This window comes from Plecotus auritus (assembly GCF_963455305.1).
Source record: "Plecotus auritus genome assembly, chromosome: 6".
NCBI lineage: Eukaryota > Metazoa > Chordata > Mammalia > Chiroptera > Vespertilionidae > Plecotus > Plecotus auritus.
The window spans coordinates 13,738,085-13,758,220 of NC_137773.1; the positions used below are offsets into that span (position 1 = coordinate 13,738,085).

A 20,136-nucleotide genomic window follows, 5' to 3' on the forward strand; every position below is an offset into this window, starting at 1 on the left:
GAGTGCCATTCCTCCAGGCTCCTTCAGAAGGTCAGGATGCCCCGAGCCTGGGGGCACCTCGGGGCGTCAGTGGCACGTCTCTCCACCTGGGGCTGCGGAAAGACTTCTCCCATGAATTGAGTGTCTCCCTCCCTCGCCAGCCCCTGAGCGCGCTCCCGGTCTCCTCGGGGTCTCCGCGGCAGTGGCTAGCTAGCCCGATCCAGTCTCAGGCGGAAACCACGAGGCAGCTTCGGGGTGTGCAAGTCCCCCCGGACCCCTGGAAAGGGAGAGAAGACGAGATGTGGTGCAGAGCGCTGGAGATCGCGGTGCCCCGGGCGGCCCCCAGCTCCTTCTCCATTGTGCCTGCCTTCTAGGGACCACTCTGGCTTTGGGAACAGCCCCGGAACAGCCAGTGTCCCCGCCCGCCCCCCCCCTCCCCTTCCCCTGCCCTCCCGGCTAGGGCGCACGCGGCGGGAGTGGGCGGCAGCGCAGCCCCGCGAGGTAAGGAGGGGCGGGCGCGCCCGGGGAGTGAGCCTGCACGTGCGCGCGTGTGCGCGTGCCCCGAGGGGGCGTGGGACCAGCGGGCGCTTCCCACTCCGCCACCTGCCCTCCTGGTACCGCGTCGCCGCCCCAGCCCTCTCGCCCCTCGCCCCCACGTTCGGGTGCTGCCTCTTTCCAGGTCCTGTCACCCCCACCCCCCTTCAAACCCCACTCTCCCTGCTAATAATCCCCCACTGCAGAGTCAGACTGAAACCTGGAGAGGCAGCGCTGCCCTCTCTCCCCTCGCCCCCCCTCGCCCTTCTGCTATAAATAATCCGGACTAGCGGGTCAGCCACGTCACACCGCGAGGAACCGGGACCCCGAGGGTTTCTTCTCAGGGAATAGGGGGCAAAGGGTAAGGAGCTGGATAAAGAAATCGCTCGTGAGTAGTGAAGAAAAGCTTGCTCCTGGACTCCTAGGAAAAAATAGGCAGCATTTTATTCTTCTCTTTCTCTGGCTTCCTTTTTTATTGTTCCGTGTCTTTTTTATTCTCTACTCCCCCCCCCCACCCGCCCTAAATCCAAAGGATTGCTCAACTCTCCTCCCATTGGTTTATTTTCTCCCTCCCCTTCCACTCCTGCACCCCCCACCCTCCCCTCCCCCCACCGCACAACCCCCACCTCCACACTCCTCTCGCCCCAGGCAGGGGATGCTATTCGCCAAGGAAATAAAGTTCAAACTCCTCTCCCCATCTGCTTGCTGAGACCAGAAGTGGTCTCCCAGGAACCCGTTTTCCGCTCGCACTCCACACCTGCTCTCCCCTAAATGTCTAATCTGGTTTTGCATATTTAAGAGGACACACACACACACACACACACACACACACACACACACAACCTACAACCCGCGAGGTGCAAAACTGCCTCCTGCAACTACCGAAACTTACCAGCCGCTCTAGTTGTTTTTGTCTTAACGGAAGGACAACAAAGATTTTTACTCTGGGTCCTCTTGCGGGGTGATTTTTTTATAGTATTCAAATACGTATATAGTATGCATTTATATGTTTTTCCTTTTTCCCCTTTAATTTATTTTTATTTTTTTTCTTAGCAAGAAAATCTGCTAGGTCCCAGGCAGCCGCCGCTGCCCCTTTGATGTTTTGGTACGCCGTGCGCATGCGCCTCACATTAGAATTACTGCACTGGGCAGACTAAGTTGGATCTCCTCTCTTCAGTGAAGCCCTCAATCCCATCAAAAACTAAAGGGATGTGGAGAGTTCGGAAAAAAGGCTACTTTGGGATCTGGCCATTCCCCTTAATAATCGCCGCTGTCTGTGCGCAGAGGTAAGTGTGCCTAAGGCTTCCGTTTTTTCCTTTCTCACTTTGAAGGGCTCTGCATACCTCGGTGAACCGGGATCGGTGGGGAGGATCAGATAGACGCTGAGGACGCTGTGCCTGCTGCCTGACTGATGCCTACTTATTGTCTTTTCTTTCTTCAGTGTCAATGATCCTAGTAACATGTCACTGGTTAAAGAGACGGTGGATAGACTCCTGAAAGGCTATGACATTCGTCTGAGACCAGATTTTGGAGGTAATGGGGTTGCCGTGGAAATAAGAAACAACCCAGCTATTGCCTCCTAAGCTGTCTTTTGAGCTTTGTGCTGGCTGTCTCTTCCCTCTCCCTCATCGTGGTGAATGAAATGTGTCTCGGTGTTACCATATTGAAACACTGACCCAAACTTAAACCGGTTGGTTACTAGCCAGCACTTAGATGGTCTTCCAGTGAGAGAGACCCTCCTAGCATGTATGGGTGCTTGCTGTCCTTGGGCGTCACTGTTATAAATCCTTTGCTTCACTGTCATTGCCTCGTTCAGTTACAAATCTCAAGTTTAGTTAATGGTGTGCCCAGAGAACCTGGCTTAGTGAAGGCTGCGGTGAACATTTTGGAGGACAAGAAGTGCAGACAATTGGATGAGAAGTGGCATTAACCCCCTGTGCCCGCCTACTTTGGAAGAGTTCTGACCACGGTTTCAAGTGCCTGGTGTCTGGATATTATCCAGTCCTGGAAGCCTCACTGCAGGGGCAGTGGAATGGGGGTGGGGGGTGGGAGGGAAGAGGACTTGAGGAGCTTGGAGGGGAAGCAGGGAGGAAGGCCAGAGACCTCTTTGGCTGCAGCCTTAGAAACCCCGATATGCCTGTTTAATTTTGCTTCAGAGTCTTATGAAGCTCAGAGAGTTAAAACCTGCACACAAAAGCTGTGGGGGGGAATGAGGAGGAGGGTTTCAAGGCAATATATAAAATTCCCTTGGGCTAGAATGTTCCTGTGTTTTTGTGAGTTGTGTGTACGCTCCTGCTGAGGCATCTACATGTGTAGACAGAGCTGGAATCCCTCATCCCTCAGGACACGTGTGTGCCTGTTCAACAGAGCATTTCCTAGAGGAGCTCCTGTAACGCTTTTAGAAAAGAAGCAGGACTTGAAGAGTTTGAGGGTGAGCCGTGGGGAGGGACTTGGGGGGCAGAGTGTCCCAGGCCCAGGGACAACTCTTGCTAAGAATGAATGAAGTTCTGAGAAATCACGTGGCTGGCCCTTTTGGTTTGCAGGTCCCCCCGTGGCCGTGGGAATGAATATTGACATTGCCAGCATCGATATGGTTTCTGAAGTCAATATGGTGAGTACTGAGGTTTATGACTGTGTCTCCTCAGACATTCATTGGGGATAGGGAGGAGAAAGGAGCCGGGGTGTATGTGGCTATGTGTATGCAGTCGGGGCAAGGACAGGATTTTGCTTTGCAACCCCATGTGTTTGTAGTTTCAGAGCCAGCTCTTTCTGGTCCCTACAGATTTTTCCAACTTGGTTCATCTACTTGGGACTTGGCATAAAGCAAGTAAAATGCATCACCCATTCACATGCAAAATGCAGCCACATGCAGGAGACCCCCGCAGAAGCCACATTTCCTAAGGTCCTATTGGAAACGAGGTTCATCAAATCAATTTCTGGGTTTGGAGTGGGGTTAGCGGAAGGGGGGAAGGTTTTGATTTAACATGTAAAAGAGAATATTACCTACAAATTAAACTATTGCAAAGAGGCTGGATAAATTCCCCAGGCAATATTCACGTCCACTTGTTGCTTTCAGAGATGGCCTCTTTACTACTGAGGGCAAGCCCCCCCTCCAGCTCCTTTAAGCCTCCCAATCACCAAAATAAACAAAATAAAAATTGGTCAGCGTTGTTTTCAAAAGGCAAAGTCAGACCCACGTGTCATCTCCAGTCATTTCTGCAGTGTTATTCACCGTATGTCCTAAGCTTGTACAATTTATTGATAGCGGCACTCTTTTGTGGCGACCTCCTTGGACTTGGAGCAAGTGTTAACAGAAGAAGGCTGGGTGTTCCAGACTAGCAAACACTTGTGGGGGGTTAGCCTCACGCAGGTCCGCCCCCTGCTGCTCATGTTGGGGCACTGCAGATACACAACACCGACAAGTGTCCCAGATACCCCCACTTCCTTTGGAGTTTTCTACTCTGTGTTTTGAAGTTTTCACCTTCAAAAGTTTCTCCAAGAAGGGCACGTTTGAGTGTCAGATCGCAGTGTTACTTTCAATTCTGATAGCACAAAGCACATTTCTCAGAAGATTGTGTGGTGGCACGGTTCTGCCTAGAAATGGAAGGCACTGTTGAAGAGAGTGTTGCACCTAGGGTTTAATGCAGACACTTCTAAGCCAGCCTGCAGGATTTGAAATTTAGAATACACATCAACTAGATCCAAAGTACTCTGTAGTGGCCATGTTTTCCACATTACACTAATTTTCATAGCCCCGGAATTCAAATAAAGAGGAAGCTCAACTAGCCATCCTCATTCCCATGTACACTGTCCAAAGATAGGTGACAATCCTGAGGTATTAAAAGGTTCTGAAACATCTTATGACTGCTGGAGGGAATATTCACCTCCAGTGTGTCCCCAAGAGTGTATACACACACTGAATAATTATAAAGGCAGTGTTTATGAAAATACATTTCCTTTTCAAAACTGACACCTTGCATTTCAGAAATGTCTTAAGGACATGCATCTTCTTATTTTATAATTATTTGGCAAGCTTTGACCCTGTAGGACATAAACACAGACTAAAGGCAATCTTGAATGATTCAGAAACTCAGATTTCCCACACATTTTGTAAGTCTCCTGGGTAGAGAATGCTTGTTTCTTAAGAAACTAATTTTCCAGATATACAAATGTCCACTTTTGTGGGACTTTAGAGGTCTTTCGTCAGTGTATATTTTGAGTTTTGCCATAAAAAATTAAAAATGCCCTAATGTGGGTACTTCCTTAATCCCAGGTACTTGAATCTAAATTGTGTTGCTAAAACAAAGTAATATAGAAATTAAGTGTGGTTCACTGTGACTGAATTAGAGTCCTCTCTTTCGCATTTTGATTTATTTATGCTCTTTTATCCCCCAAATTTTATTTTACCACCTTCCCCTTTATAGGGTCACAAGCGCAGGAATTTATGGAAAAAATAAGAAATATTTAAAATCCAGAAACAGCAGTGGCATAACTAGATGTTGCAACAATAGATTAAGAATTTAGATATATTATATCCCAAATTGTTTGGTATAGGGTTTTTTTTTCCTTTTTCTCTTGTTAAGTTTTGTTCATTTTTTTTTTTTTACCTGTATGCAACATTTTGGAGAGGTATCTGAATTGGACACAATGCCAAGACCTGCTAGTCAAAATATAGACCCAGCTAAGGCGAGGTGTCATCTTTGAAAGTTATTTACTGTTGCTGAAAAATCATGGGGTGCTGAAAGTGTAAAGACAAATGTCAGGTTGTAAATAGGACAGTGGCGCAGCATTAATGACTAGAACCCAGTGTTAAAACCCCTGTCAGACCCTTTCCTAGCCCAGTGCTTACACGTGGACTTGTCCAGACACATTCTGACTTGTAAAATAAACTTCTTTCAGCTAGCAATCATAGTGACCTTACATTACTCCTTCAGAGAAACATTTTGTGATGTATGCTAGTTTATGTAAACATGGTTATTTGATTCGAAGCAGTGGATGGGAAAGCCCATCGCTGGTGTCTCAATAAAATAAGATGCATTTTGCCTCCTGTGTACAGGTCTATAAGGATTAGGACTTTTTTTTTTTATTAGATTCAGTTCTGGAAGAACAGTTGATTGATTAAATGAAACCTCAAAATTGATTAACACCCATGTTTCTGCCTTATCATCCTTTGTGGCCTGTAACCTCTGGTGATTGTAACTTGCTTTCATTTTAGCAAATCTCCCTTTGAAGAATGGTAGGCACTTGAGTCCATTGACATTGCTATTGACTCATTTGTACCAAAAGAAAAAGGTCCGTGTCCTTGTGGTGATCCTGGCAGATGACAATGCTAGAAACACCCTGACCTCAGCCAGGAGTCTTGGATGCTAGCTCTGCTTCTGCGGTCCCATCACTCTGAGAGAGTGACTCGCCTGTTAAAGGGGACTAGCAGTCCCGTTTTACTTATCTTGGGTGACAACAGAATTCATGAAGTGATGTATGTGAAAAGCATTGGTGTTCTGTGAGGGGAGCCTATATAGAAGACTTAACGTACCCGGCTATCACTCAAGAGACCCAGTGTCCACTTCAGCTGCTTACCCTCCGTGAGGTTGGGTCAGGAATGTCCATCACTGTGTTTCAGTTTCCTCATGTTTGAAATGACAGAGGACATATTAACTTGATTCCCAACTCAAAGTAACACGTGACTCTGGTCTGGTTTATTATAATAGCTATGTTGGGTTGGGCCAAAGAAGTTCTAGGAAAATCAGCACAGGCTAAGGAAAATGCAGAAAACCTAAATGACATGCAGTCCCGAGTTCTTACTCAGGAGGGTGACAGTGGCATCTTACACAGCCACGTGACTCAGGTTGGCTCAATGGAACATCTCTGGAGGAACGTGGTATCAATTAGAATGTTCCTGAGCAGAGCGTTTGGCTTTCGAGTGACATATTTTTAGATGTCTTGGTTAAACTGGCAAGAATCTTTTTGTTAAGATTCTTGATGAAAAGTGCATTTTAAGATCCAAAATTGGCTCTGAGGATTAGGGACTGAAATAGCTTTCTCTTCATTTAAAGCAGATCCTTCTCCGTCTTGAAACAACACATTTGCCATCCAGAGAGTGAAGCAATATTTCACTTTTGAGGAAAGAGTTCTAGTAAACACAAACACAAATTACCTTCTTATGGGATGGCAAGTGGTGAAAAGCACTGCCTTAAAGACACAACAAAACAAAAAACCCAGATGTTTTCTTTGCCAGCTGCAAAGTTTAAAATTTACTGCAGCACAAATACTTGCTTAGTGGCTACTGTGATCCTGCCGTGTGTTTGGCTAAGGAGCAGAGCAGTGAACAAGGCCAACTTGTCCCCTGCCCTCATGAAACTTAATATATAGGTGTTCACTATTGATAATCCTGCAGGCTGCCACAGTACTTATACTCACTGTAAGTCTTATCTTCTCCCTAGAACTTTCTCTGAGCATCCAGTGAGTACCTCAAGGTCTGTGTCTCCCATGGGTTTCTTTGTGACTTGTTGACTCCTACATCATTCATTTGTTGTTTGATAGTTCAAGTTGCTTTATATTTACATATTTATTCTGTCCTAATTCGTATTTATAAAATACACAAAGACAAGGTTTTCTGTCTCTCCCTGTGGTTTTGACTATATAATGGTTGGTTGGATGTTTGACTCCTGGTGAATGCCACAAATATTGGGTGAAGTATTTGTTTTTAAGGCAGTGATTTGTTATTATTCACTAGATACTACTAGACCATATATGTGGAGATAACCAAACATAGAATCATAGTTCTAAATGTCAAGGCATTTTACTGTTTAAACCAACAAATGTAGAAAGAATCACAATGTAGGATCATCGGTGCTTTGAAAGATGGAATATTGAGAATATGGAGTACTGAGGTATTACACAGGAATTAGGTAAGTGAAGACAGGAGTTACAGGTCTCTGGATATATGTTCCATGCATAAAGGTGGCATATAGGAGAATAAGACACAGGAAAAATATGGATTTTCATGTTACTTCAAATGGCTGGAGTTGGGAGTAGCTGTGAGGAGGTGGTAATGTTGGTATTGAAATCAGAGGTGGTGATGAGATTATGAATACCATTTCTGTGGCTTGCTGAGGAGTTTAATTTTTATTCCCAAGGCTGTAGGGACCCAGGAAAGGATGTCCATAGGAGAATCGCAGGAACAGATTCACACTTCAGGGTGGATTGAAGTGGAACAAGACCTAAGGTTGGGACATGAGATGGAAACCCAATGCAAAAATCCAGGAAGGATTGATGAATAAACAGGGATGCAAAGGAGATATAAAATCGTGGCATTTACAAGGTAGAAGTAATAGGACTTGGTGAATCCCAGGTTTCTCATGGTATCATTTATTGACACATAGAACAGGAAGAGCAACCGAATTGAGAAGGTAGGGGTGGGCAGTCTGGGAAATGCTGACTTTTCTACACACATGGAATCTCTGAGTAGAGACAGCCAGTAGGTGATTGGAAAATACAGGTCTAAAGCTAAGGAGCCATGACTAGAGAGATGAACTTGGACATGTCAGCATGTAAGTGGCAGTAATAGCTGTGTGAATGGATACAATTAAAAAGGGAAAATGAGAGTCAGCTGAAAATGGAGTTCTGGTGAGCACCGTAGTTCACGTGGTGGAACCTGAAAGGGAGGCCCCTGGGGCGCTTACTAAGCAGCTAAGCAGCAGTTGCAGGGGTGGGCAAACTTTTTGACTCGAGGGCCACAATGGGTTCTTAAACTGGACCGGAGGGCCGGAACAAAAGCATGGATGGAGTGTTTGTGTGAACTAATATAAATTCAAAGTAAAGGAGCGGAGGGGAGAGCAAGAGAACCCTCTGCTCTTTTGGCTCCGCGGGCCGGATAGAACAGCCGAACGGGCTGGATCCGGCCCGCGGGCCGTAGTTTGCCCACAGCTGAGAGAGTTAGTAGGAGAACCTGCAGATAATGTCTTCAAAGCTGAGGCACAGGAGAGTTTACAAAAGGAAGAATCGGTCAGCAGTGTCTTGTTGAGCAAACACACAAAAGAAACACAACTTCCACAGCTGAAAGCCCTTTTACATTAGGCCAAAAAGGAGCAGGGCCTGGGGCGGGAAGGCTAAACCGTCAGCAACAGCGTTAAGTGCGAAAGACGACGGGTCCGCTGTCCTGGAGTTGAGGAGCGCTTTTCGTCCGTTGTGTTTTGGACAAGAAAGTTGTTTTGAAAGAATTTGCACAAGTAAGGTGTAAGGGGTTGGGATAAGGGGAAGCCTGGGTAGTTTTATGACAGGAGCATCGTCCATAAGGAAGAAAGAGTTTCTACTTTCGGTTGCTTACAGGTACCAGGACTGGAAGTTCCTGCCCATGCAGGTACTGTGGTCCTATTTGTGGTTGGCTAGTGGCCACTTGAATGTTGACTCTGATCCAGCATTCATTCAGGATTGGGGGGCAGGCTTGTCAGCTGGCCCCCAGCTTAACTGTTCTGTCTCACTGTAATTTAATTTAGAACATCTCAGACTTGTTTTTCATGTCAGTCAGATGCCACAGTGATAAAATGAAGTAAGTTCTGAGACTTGTCTCTCAGAAATGGTAGCAGGAGCTCACAGGTAAGTGTAGGGAGGGGAGTTCTAGTGGTTGAAACCACACTTCTGAAAAGTTCGGTTCTAAACTGAAGTGGGGAGAGGGCACTTGCGGAAAGGACTCAGGTAATTTGGCGGAGACAGAAGGGCAGAGATTGCAAATACAAAGCGGGAATTGGGGTGGGGTGATAGCCAGCAATGGAAAGGATTGCTTGATTGAAGACCTCTGTATTCTCTGTGATATGGGAGACCCTTTCTGTTGAGGTTAGAGGAGGGCTGCCATGGAGATGGGTGAGGTTACTCAGGACCTATGGAGAAGGTTATCTGAGAACCATGAAGCGTGCTGAAGGTGGATGGGAACACTCACTGACAACAGGCAGGCTCTAAATTATGCTTAGAAGCCTCCTACCCAATATTAGCAAGCTATTAATGTTCTCACCTTCTTTTTCTGCTTTTCCTTCCCCTTCTCTGCCCCTTCTTCTCCCCTGGTACAGTGCTCAACCTTTTTTTGCCATCACTGTAATACTAATATAATAAGATAATTAAAAAGCTACTGCTTATGGAGTCATAACTTGTGCAGGCATCCTGTTGATATGCATATCTCATCTAATTCTCCTGTAAAGAAAGGGAGATGGTTACTAAGAACCTATTTACAAAAGAGGAACTTGAGGCCCAGAGAGGTTAAGTGACTTGTTCAAGGTCACACAGTTTTGTTGTAGTTGTTTGTTTTTTGTCTTGTTTTGTTTTCTGGATCAGACGTATCTAAGCATAAGATGTTACTATTACGCCTTACCTTCTTCCCCTTGAAAAAAAAATCTAATATCATTAAAATAATTTTTTCAGGTAGATACTTTATTCGGTGTCTATTACATATAAGATGTGGCCCCCTGTTCTTGAGAAACTTACATTTTATATTTTATATGTGGACCATAATGTACACCAAGCAATAAAGAAAGATTTATGTAAGATGTTGTAGAGTCAAGGATATTGCTTATGTCAATTCTTTCATTATGAATGGGTGCTGTTTAACTTTTTTAATAATTATGTTTTGCTTCAGCAGAGTTTGTCAGATAACCATGAAGGCCAATAATTGTCACTAAATGTTGGATGGTATATGTTTGAGAACTGTCAACTATTTCAGTGGATTTAGGCTGTGGGCGGGTGCTATGCGAAAGACCACGCCCTTTCCCCTTTTTTTCTTTATTATCAAAAACTCATTTTCAATTGAACTTTTTTTTTTGCATTGAGAATACATTTTTGTGATTTCTGAAGAATTGTTCCTGCAGATAATTCTCTTAAAGGTCGTTGTGTTTTTTCTTCTCTTCCCAGATCTTTCTGTCCTCCATCCCACTTAATATATATGAGACTCCTTATACAGGTTATACAGTATCTATAGAAGATGTACACATCTATTTGAAAACAACAATGCCACTTGATTTTGATAGTTTATAAGTCGATTTCTCTTGGTTAACTCTTAGGGCACATTTTTGACTGTTGCTTTGTGGAAACCCCGAACAATGCTCTTGCTCAAATGTGGCGTGAAGTAAAGATCTGACTGTGGATTTACCCTGCACAAGAAGGCAGGGGAGAGCAGTATTTCAAGTGTTATATTTTAGAAGTACAGCATGTATGCTTTAGTGTGCTGTCCCATCCCCACCCGTGATTAAGTGGTCATGGAAATTCCCATAAGAATGTAAATCATAGAACATGATTTTCTTAACTTGGGGTGGGGGGGCTTAATTTTAGGGGTGGGCACTCACTAGTTTTGTGATCCTTCTATGGCAGGGTTTCTTAACCTGGTACTATGGGCATTTGGGGATAGATTATTCTCTGTTGGGGGGCCTGTCTTGTTCATTATAAGATATTTAACAGCGTATCTGGCCTCCACTAAGATGCCAGAGGTACCTAATAGTTGCAAAAACCAAAAATGTCTCCAGAAATTGCCAAATGTGCCTGGGGGGGGGGGTATTGTCCCCAATTGAGAACTACAGGTATAAAGAATGGTCTTGTGCTTTTTGTCTCCAAAAAAACAGAAAAAATGATTTTCTCATTGAGTAATAAGTTTTGTGCTTAATTGCCATGCCCAGTTATGTTTGGAAGTACACTGTGATAAAACACCAACAAACATCAAAGGCAAAAATGGTCCACATTCAATCACTTCATTGAAATGGTGTTTTAATTTGCCTATGTTACCTTCTGGTTCTTGTCTATTTTCACATTTAACTTATTATTTTATTTTGTAGAGAAAATTTTATAGTCTACATTTTCACTTAGCAGACTATGAATATTTTCAGTTTTATGCTTTTTTAAAAAAAATATAAACCTACACACCAATGAAAACTGGTGTATATGTGTATTTTTTTGTGCCCTTTCCATGAGCTTACAAACATATGAGTACATTGGTATTTTCTTTTTTACTCCTTGTGTATTGTTTTCAAAAAGGATTTTAAAAATACATTTAGTAGATTATTAGTCATGTCTAGCTACAGATTATTTGAAAATCAACATATTTACTTTTACTTCTGCACCATTTACTACAATATACAAATCATATACAGAGTAGAGAGCTGTATTTAAAAAGCATGTAAATGGAATTTTAAAAAAACGTTTTATGTATCAATTTGACTCACATTCACACAGCTACTCTTGGCTCTGTTTCTATCCTGATATTACCAGTTTTTCTGAAATCACAATTTACATTTTTGGATGCCATAAAAATACTTTGAAATAAGAAAGTAGATGGTTTTGAGTTTTAAAAGGTACAAACATCAGGTCTGTATACTGCTTCCTGTTGGGCATTTTATTTTAAAATATATTTTATTAAACAAGGAGAACTGGGGTTAAATTATCCTTCTTATTTATATGGGGAAATATGGGCGTGTCTTTAGCCCACTGGCTCTTGCTGATGCTCTTTTGGTTAACATTCTTTCTGCATTTGTACTGCCAGGTCTCATTGCCTTGCTCTATAACTTGGCACCTACTGCCAACCTACCCTCCAACAGGTGTTAACTTACAAGTAATTGTTTGGCCATTGAAGATGAAATAACTTCTCTCCTAACACAGTACCAACAATTAAATTAGTGAGGTTTGGGAGGTAAATCTATGTGTACCTTAGAAAGGGGAAACATGAGTAAGCCATGAAGGAAGATTTGAGATTTTGAGGTGTATGAATACAAAGGCATGGTCAGTGTCTGTATGCATCCCCAGCGCCTGCTGCAAAGCCTGACCATTAGTAGATGCTCAACAAATGTGGATTGTGTGGGTTTGTTGGAGGAGTTGTTGAAGGACTGCAATATATCAGGCTAACAGCAAATATTTATCAAGTGCTTACGTCAACAGCATGTGCCAATGAGGCTGTATTGTGGATGGATAGGCAATGGTTCTTGCGTGGGGACTAAGGCTCTCTCTAAAGTCCAGAAGGATTCATGTTCATTGGCTGTAGAGAGGGAGGTGAGCGTTGATGGAGAGAAGTGCATTTCAGATGGTGGGAGAAGCGGTGTTATCCCTCAGGTAGAAGAATCGAAATAAAAGATTGAGAACAAAGTTTTCACTGTGATTCTCAGACTTTGCTGTGCAATGGAATCCTCGAGTCTCGTGTGAATATTCTTGTTTTCAGGGCCTGTGCCCAGCGTCTGACTCAGTGGGTCTAGCAGGGGGGTCAGGAACCTGCATGTTCAAAAGCCCTGACACTGGCTTAGAATTTTGCATTTCCGTGAAAATAAGAATATAATGAATAATAATGGAAAATGAAAGGCTGTTTTATTCTGCTAATGGGACATGTCAAGTAGTAGGGCTGCTAATTTAGATAAGTCTAAGGTGATTGCTGTTTTCTATCCATATTGTCCCATTTGTTCTGACCTTGCAACTTCTAAAGCACCAACAGAAAAAACAATGCTTTCCAATGTGCTGTTCCCCCCTTCTGGGAGGGAGCATATGTTCTAACATAACTCTCAACTCTTCCTGCCTCTCCGACTGCAAGTTAACTGGATTGTCAAAGGACTATCTAAACAGACAGCTGGCTTCTAAACAAATATACAAAGATCATCTTTTTTAAATTGTCAGTTTTTGTGAGGTTGTGGACATTTCACTGACTACAGATTTTATAAGAAATATTTTTTAACCATAATCTTAGGTGAAATGGTCTGTAGGCCATTTTAAAGAATATCATAACATAAGAAGCAGAGATGTGAAAGATTTTTAAATGTAAGTGAGCAGTTGCCAGTTATTAGGTTGTAAAATCTAATCACCATTCTGTGTCCTTACTGTTATTGAAGCCACTATGATCAAAAAAAGAAACTTAATTACTTTTTCTGTTAGTTTTCCTTGACCTACATACAGACAGAGAAACGTCAAGACTTATTTTGTAAATACGTACCACTGTTTCTTTGGCCAAATAAGTATTTGAGTTAATAGACTGAAGATCTCTTATAGTGCTTTCTGATTGACCAGTTGCATAAATTACTCCTTTTTCAAGCTTGGCTTCTCCAGCCCTTGCTTTCTGCTCTGCTGGGGCTGATCTGCAAGGCTGTGTCAATTTGCATCTGGTTTATGTGTTGGAAGAATGCTCATAGGTGTTTACTGGAATCACATGACTATGCCTGTGTGGCAAACCAACGTGTTTGGTTTTTTTTTAAACGGGAGTCAATAGAGCATGATGCCCTTATTATTTTAAAAATCATAATCTTAGGTGCTTGCCAAATTTACAGGTGAAAGACCTGCAAAATTATAGACCCCAAGAAAAACAGTTTTTCTTATTTCTTTCACATTTTTTGGAATGTTTTATTTTAGACTTTATTTTGGGATGCATTATGTTATTTTAGGGGTTTGGAGGCCAAATTCTGTTCTATAAGAAATTTGAATGAAACGATTTTGCCAATGTCTTTTTTTTAACACCATGAAGTTAATATTTTCTGGCAATTATACTATTACTTGGTTATTTGGAGAGATCAACTATCATTTTAATATCTTAATTGCACATTTTCTTAGAGACCATAAAACACTTTCTATTTACTGAGTCACCTTTGGAAACCACATTTTAAAATGACTTTATCTGGTTATTTTACAAAACTGACTGTGCTTATCACCACCATCTAGACCACATGGGGGGAAATGTGTTGTAACAGAATTTTCTTTACTTAGGATGCTTTAGTCAAGGACAAATGTTCTAAATATGTCCAGTGGTAAAATTCCCAGATTTGGGGAAAAACACAAAAAAACCCTCTTACTTATTTATGCTGTCATTTTAAAAAATAGCCACATTCCGGGAGCTCTGGGTTTCCAGTTTTATTGTTGTTTTAATGCTTAGTGCAGTCATAGAAGGAATAAACTGGACTAAATCCGATACTGCTTATGCTGTTGGGCTTTAAAGAGAGAGAAAGGAAGATGGAGAGAGACATATGTGGTTTCTGTCATTGAGGAGTTTGTAAGATTCTTCCAATAGGTGAGAAATAGCTGAAGCCCCTTTCACGTGGTTAGCAAAGATTTGCTTAGTATAAATGAGTATTTTATAAAATATGCCACAAGGATGGCCATGTAAGAATGTGGATATATTCAGGGACTGTCCTTTTGAATGGATATGACAGGGAATCAACAGTATGAAAGTACACGTAGATTATCTCTGTTCTTCTAAGCATTGGTAGTTTATAAACAAACAATTTGAATAACCAGGGTCAATGAAAAAAAAAAAAAGGATTTGAAGAAGTACATTATACCTTTGACATAAAACTGAGTTACATTTCACTATGATTGTCAATGTTACTAAAAATTACTACCATTTATTAGGAAGCTTCTGTAAAATGACATGTAATTTTTCAGTGATTTCACAGAGAATCTCAAAAACTGTGTAATAAGAAGTATTATCACCTTTTATAGGTGAGTGAACGGGATGGAAGATTTCTATGAGTTAGAACCTATTAGAACCAAGAAAACACCGCCCTCATTACTTCACTGCTAGAAAGTGGTGGAACTGGAGTTTGAGCTCAATTTGTCCACTATAGCATTTATTTTGTGTGTGTTTTTTCTCAAGTTCAATTGAAAGAGTTGAATGGACCTGCCTCAATTATAATCTCCCAAGGTGATTGTTAATAATTGATCCAGCTTTCCAGATGACTTTGGGAAACCTACAAAAATCAAACAAGTAGAACATAAAGAATAATATCTATAATATGCAAAAGTAGTATACAGATCAATTAAAATAGTAGTTATCACTGTTTCTTCATCATTAGGGTTTATGGTACGTTGACGATTATGATCTGTTTTTTTCTTGGTTGTTATAAATCATCTTTCATCACTGAGAAATGAACTCAGTTCTTGCTCAAAAAAAAAACCAAAAATCTGCTCTGAAAATAAGTGTATGGTGATCCTGAGAATTAATAACAAAATTCATTTTTTATTAAATTTTATGAGAGACTTCTAGAACCAAGAAAATGTCAGCCCTACATATCTTATTATTTTAATGAGGTGGTATCTTGCTCAGAATACTCAGTAAAATGATGATTGGCAATTGTGTGAAATGATAATTGTGATGTATTTCAGGGTCAGTCTGAGAGATTTTAGTTGAATGCATTTGTGTTCCTGAAGGCTGGAAAAATATGTGGCTTAAACAAAATATTTCTAAACTCCTTTTTTTACTTTATCAAATAAACAACCAGTTTGGTAAAAATTAAGGATAAAATTAGGCCATATGCAGCCTAATTTTATTTATATATATAAAATTTTAAAATACTATGTTCTGTATTTCTTTTTAAAGCAAGCTATTCTTGTCCTAAAATAGACTGTGCATTTTAAGAGATTATTTCTATAATTAATGTGAAATAGTCAGTAGGGCAAATATTTATTTCAAAAGCAGGAACTAGGATGTTCAGGATTTTCCCTCAATTTGTCACTGATGATAAAACCTTGTACAAATTTCTTAGATTCTGCTCCACAGTTTCTCTACTGGAAATTAAGTGAAAGATATAAGGTAACGTTTAGCTGTTACGTTTGCTTTCTAAAGCAGGTAATTTTGCCTGTCCTATACTTTTCTTAAAATTCTGTGATTTTTAATTCTGAATACTTATTACCTATTTCTGCCCCTTATAGAAAAATCAGTAATATAATAAACTGTAATGAAACGTGAAGATCTTTATTAATGCCATTACTCAGAAATGAGTACTGTTGGCAAAATGACCACCAAACCTCCAGACTTTTAGGGAATTCACATGAAGGCACGCGAGATAGAATTACCGCATTTTATAATATGATTTCTGCACTTAACATTTTGTGAACATCTTTGGATGCACCTACAGTTTTTCTACAACATAAAATCCAGTGGTTGCTTAGAATTTCACTGTATGGCTGTACCATATCAACTCTCTGTTGAAGAACATTATCATTATTCATAGTTTTTTACCATTGTGAGCTAAACTATATTAGAGAGTCCCATGTGTGCTTTTGATGCAATTGTAAAATTATTTCCCCCTGGTAAATTCTTAGAAGTGAGATTGCTGGAACCCACAGTATATAATCTTAGGTATTGAAACATATTATAAACAGTGCTAGTGTGTATTCACACCACCAGTGTCTGAGAGTTTCATTGCACACACAGACCAGTCTTGGGTGTCTTCCTTAGTATGTTCATTCTCTCTACCTTTGCTAATCTGTTAGGTAAAACTGGTAATTTTTTTGATTAATTAAAAATTTTATATCCAGGTAACTATTTCAGATACTTCTTTGTGTTTTATAATCCATTGTGTTTCTTCTCTCTGATTTGCCTTTTCAAGTCCTTTATTAGTTTCTTTCCTATAAGAGGATTCATTTTTTTCTTAACAATTTGTTGTAGCATCTTATACATGAAGACAATAAACCTTTTGTTATGTATTGCAAAAATAGTTTCTTGTGTAGTAACTGTGTGAGAACTATCTTTCAGAGTCCAGAAGATTTATATTTGTATGTACTAAAATACGTTAGGATTTTTGACCTTGGTTTTCAGACTTTAAAAAGTCTTCTCCACCCCAAGATTTTTAAAAGATGTTCAAATAATCTTTCAGTAGTTTATGTAATTTTTCACATAAATGCTGAATCCATTTGAGATGTTTTGGAGTAAGTTCTAAAGCAGGACTAAACATAAATAGGAGAAATAGAGACACATAGATAGAAAGATGTCATAGTAACATTTAATGAAATACTCTCTTTTCCCTCATGATTTGAAATGTTGTCTATCATATAAGAAATCTTATGTCCTTAATTTGTATGCTGTAATTTGCTGCATGAATATTTTTTCATATTTTTGTGCTAGGCCCATGTGCTTTTAATTGTTTTAGCTTTAAATAGCAACACAAATCTCCCCTCATTATGTTTCTACTTAATTATACTTAACTATTATGAAATAATTATGTGTTTAAATAATAATTAAATTTTGGCAAGTTAAACACTACTAGTATTTTGTTAATCCTTTAAAATTTATTGAGGAATTAAAAAGGAAATTTACTTCTCAACAATATTGGTTTTTCCTACTAAAGAACATAATAATTTTGTCCATTTATGCATATTCTTTTATGTCTTTCAGTAAAAATTTACCATTTTCTCTACGTAAGTCTTGCATGTGTCTTGTTAAATTTATTCCCATAGGCCTTACATAATTCTAGTTAAATTTATTCTCCAGTACTTTGCAGTTTTTATGGTTATTGTAAATGAGATTTTTTATATCCAATTATTATTTTCAATTCTTTCCAAAAGAACAAATGCCATATATCCATATCAAAGGGGGTATCTTTTAACTTAAAACTCAGGATTCCATTTCCATTTCCATTTATGCATGAGGGTGCCTTGGGTATCACTAACATATTTGAAATATATATGTAGAAACATCATGCATCTTTTTGCAGCTTATTATGATCCTAATCCATTTAAACATTTTAGATGATTGTTTTATTTCAGTTTCAGTCTTCTACTCTATAGGATTCATTTACTTGGGCCTGTAGAACCAGCATGAATTATCACTGAGGGCATAGCCTTAAAGATTCCTTGTATTTTTTAAAAACTTAGATTTAAAGCAATAGTCTCTGATTACTATATCCTATTTTTACGTTGCACATTATAAACCTTATGAAAATAAGAAAACTAATTTTGGATATATTAAGTCAAATCATCATCATGTGCTCCATATAAACTCTGCTGTCCATTATTTGAGGTATGAATGGTTTCAGCACAGCCCGGCTGGCCTGGTTCAGTGGTTGAGCATAGACCCATGAACCCGGAGGTCATGGTTAAATTCTTGGTCAGGGCATATGCCCAGGTTGGGGGCTCAATCCCCAATGTGGAGTGTGCAGTAGGCAGTCGATCAGTGATTCTCTGTCATCATTGATGTTTCTATCTTTCTTTCCCTCTCCCTTCCTTTCTGAAATCAATAAAAATATATTTAAACAATAGTTTCAGTACAAATAGTTGAAGAAGGCTGTTTCATGTTGATAAATTTACAACCAGACGATGAAACAGTGTAGCAGACACACTGTGTGTGACTGTCGCTGCAAATACCCGTTTCAGCGTGAAGACTTGCCTGGATTCAACACTAAATCTGATCCTAAGTTTTGTCCAGGGTCTTGATCACCAGAAGATCTAGAACTATAAAGCTCTCCCATTATGGTCGTCTAAATTAAGAATTGGTTTGGCTGTTTCAAATACATTGACTTGTCCATCTGCTGTACTAGACAGTTTGAACTGTCATTTTGATCCCATCAGCTAAGAATGGCTTAGTTATGCATGAAGTTGAGATTTCTGGAAAATATCTCAATGTATGTTACTAAAGTTCAAAGAAAATATGCTGTATACATTTTAGGGGATTTAGTGGCTCCTTAGTTGAATTGTAACTTCTATATTGGTTAAGTCAGGTGTGCCTTTGAGAGAAAATCAAAAGCTCAAACGTTGTAAGAAAAAAGCATTTCTACAAACTAGCTCAGCATTGTCAATTGCATATAGTATTTGGCTGTCATACAGTATATGTGACCTGATAACAGATGGACAGATGGACACTTTTGAGAGGTATTTGGTCGTCACAGGCATAGACACACACATACACACACACACACACACACACACATTACACAAAATTGAATATAAAATAGTTATTTCTTCCTGTTTAAGTAGGAACTTAGCATCCTCCAGTTGAATTATTTAGTACTGATAAACTAAAATTAGATGCATAGCACACTGGGATCTCACATGAAATAGCAATGCCACATACATCAGCTTAAAAAGACTGTATGTACATTCTGAAGAGGAAAAGGTACTTCCTGTAATACAGCATCCGCAGACCATAACAAGGCTGGGACGCCATGCTATTTTGCATGGGTTACTGAATATATATTTTTACATGCAAAATGAAGTCTCTATATTGGGTGACTTTTATATTGAAGTATAGATATGCTGCACTGCAATGAATTTAGACTTCTGATGGATGTATCAAGAGAGGTCTTTTGACAACTATGTGTAGGACCTATATGTTTTTATTTTTAAAAATGTAGATATAGTACTATCATAAACAGAATACTGACTACAACACAATTCAAAGGGAATTTGATTATTAATTATCTATAGGTTTATTTCCCCCTATCATAATTTTAAGGATATCATAAAATTTTATCTCCAAAAATACCCTTTAAATATTTTATTTTTTAAGCTGAATTTTAATGAGACATGCTTTTGATGAGTGTTCTCATCTCTGTTCAGCTAGAGTTGGCCAAAGATTATTGATATTTTAGAGCAGGATTAAAGCAAATATGTCCGGCGCTTGTTTTTTTATTAATAAACTTTTATTGGACTATACCCATGCCCATTTGGTTATATATTACCCCTACCTTCTTTTGCACTGTAAAGGCAGAGTTGAGCAGTGACAATAGAGACCACATGGCCTGCCAAGTCCAAAATATTTACTAGAGAGTAATGACAGAAAAAATGTTTTCTGACCTTTGTTTTAGGATAATAACTGTGGCATGAAATATAAAGTCCAACTCTGTATATAAACCAATGTAAGATACAGTATATGAAATTGAAATCATTACCTGGTTTTCTTCTGTATCT

At 39.9% G+C, this 20,136-nt stretch overlaps 1 protein-coding gene across 5 annotated transcripts in view; it reads left to right on the forward strand.

The window, feature by feature from the left end:
- Nucleotides 1-208: 208 nt before the first annotated feature.
- Nucleotides 209-20,136, forward strand: part of GABRB2 (gamma-aminobutyric acid type A receptor subunit beta2) — a 203,358-nt gene continuing 183,430 nt past the window's right edge. For 2 of the 5 annotated variants that reach the window (XM_080673118.1, XM_080673120.1), the window contains exons 1-4: nt 724-874; nt 1,567-1,799; nt 1,955-2,046; nt 3,057-3,124. In XM_080673118.1, coding sequence (XP_080529244.1) covers nt 1,723-1,799; nt 1,955-2,046; nt 3,057-3,124 — 237 coding nt within the window. In that variant the 5' untranslated portion in view covers nt 724-874; nt 1,567-1,722. Of the gene's footprint in view, nt 481-723; nt 875-1,157; nt 1,475-1,566; nt 1,800-1,954; nt 2,047-3,056; nt 3,125-20,136 lie in introns of those variants that run through there. The other 3 variants (XM_080673122.1, XM_080673121.1, XM_080673119.1) reach the window with 3 other exon arrangements.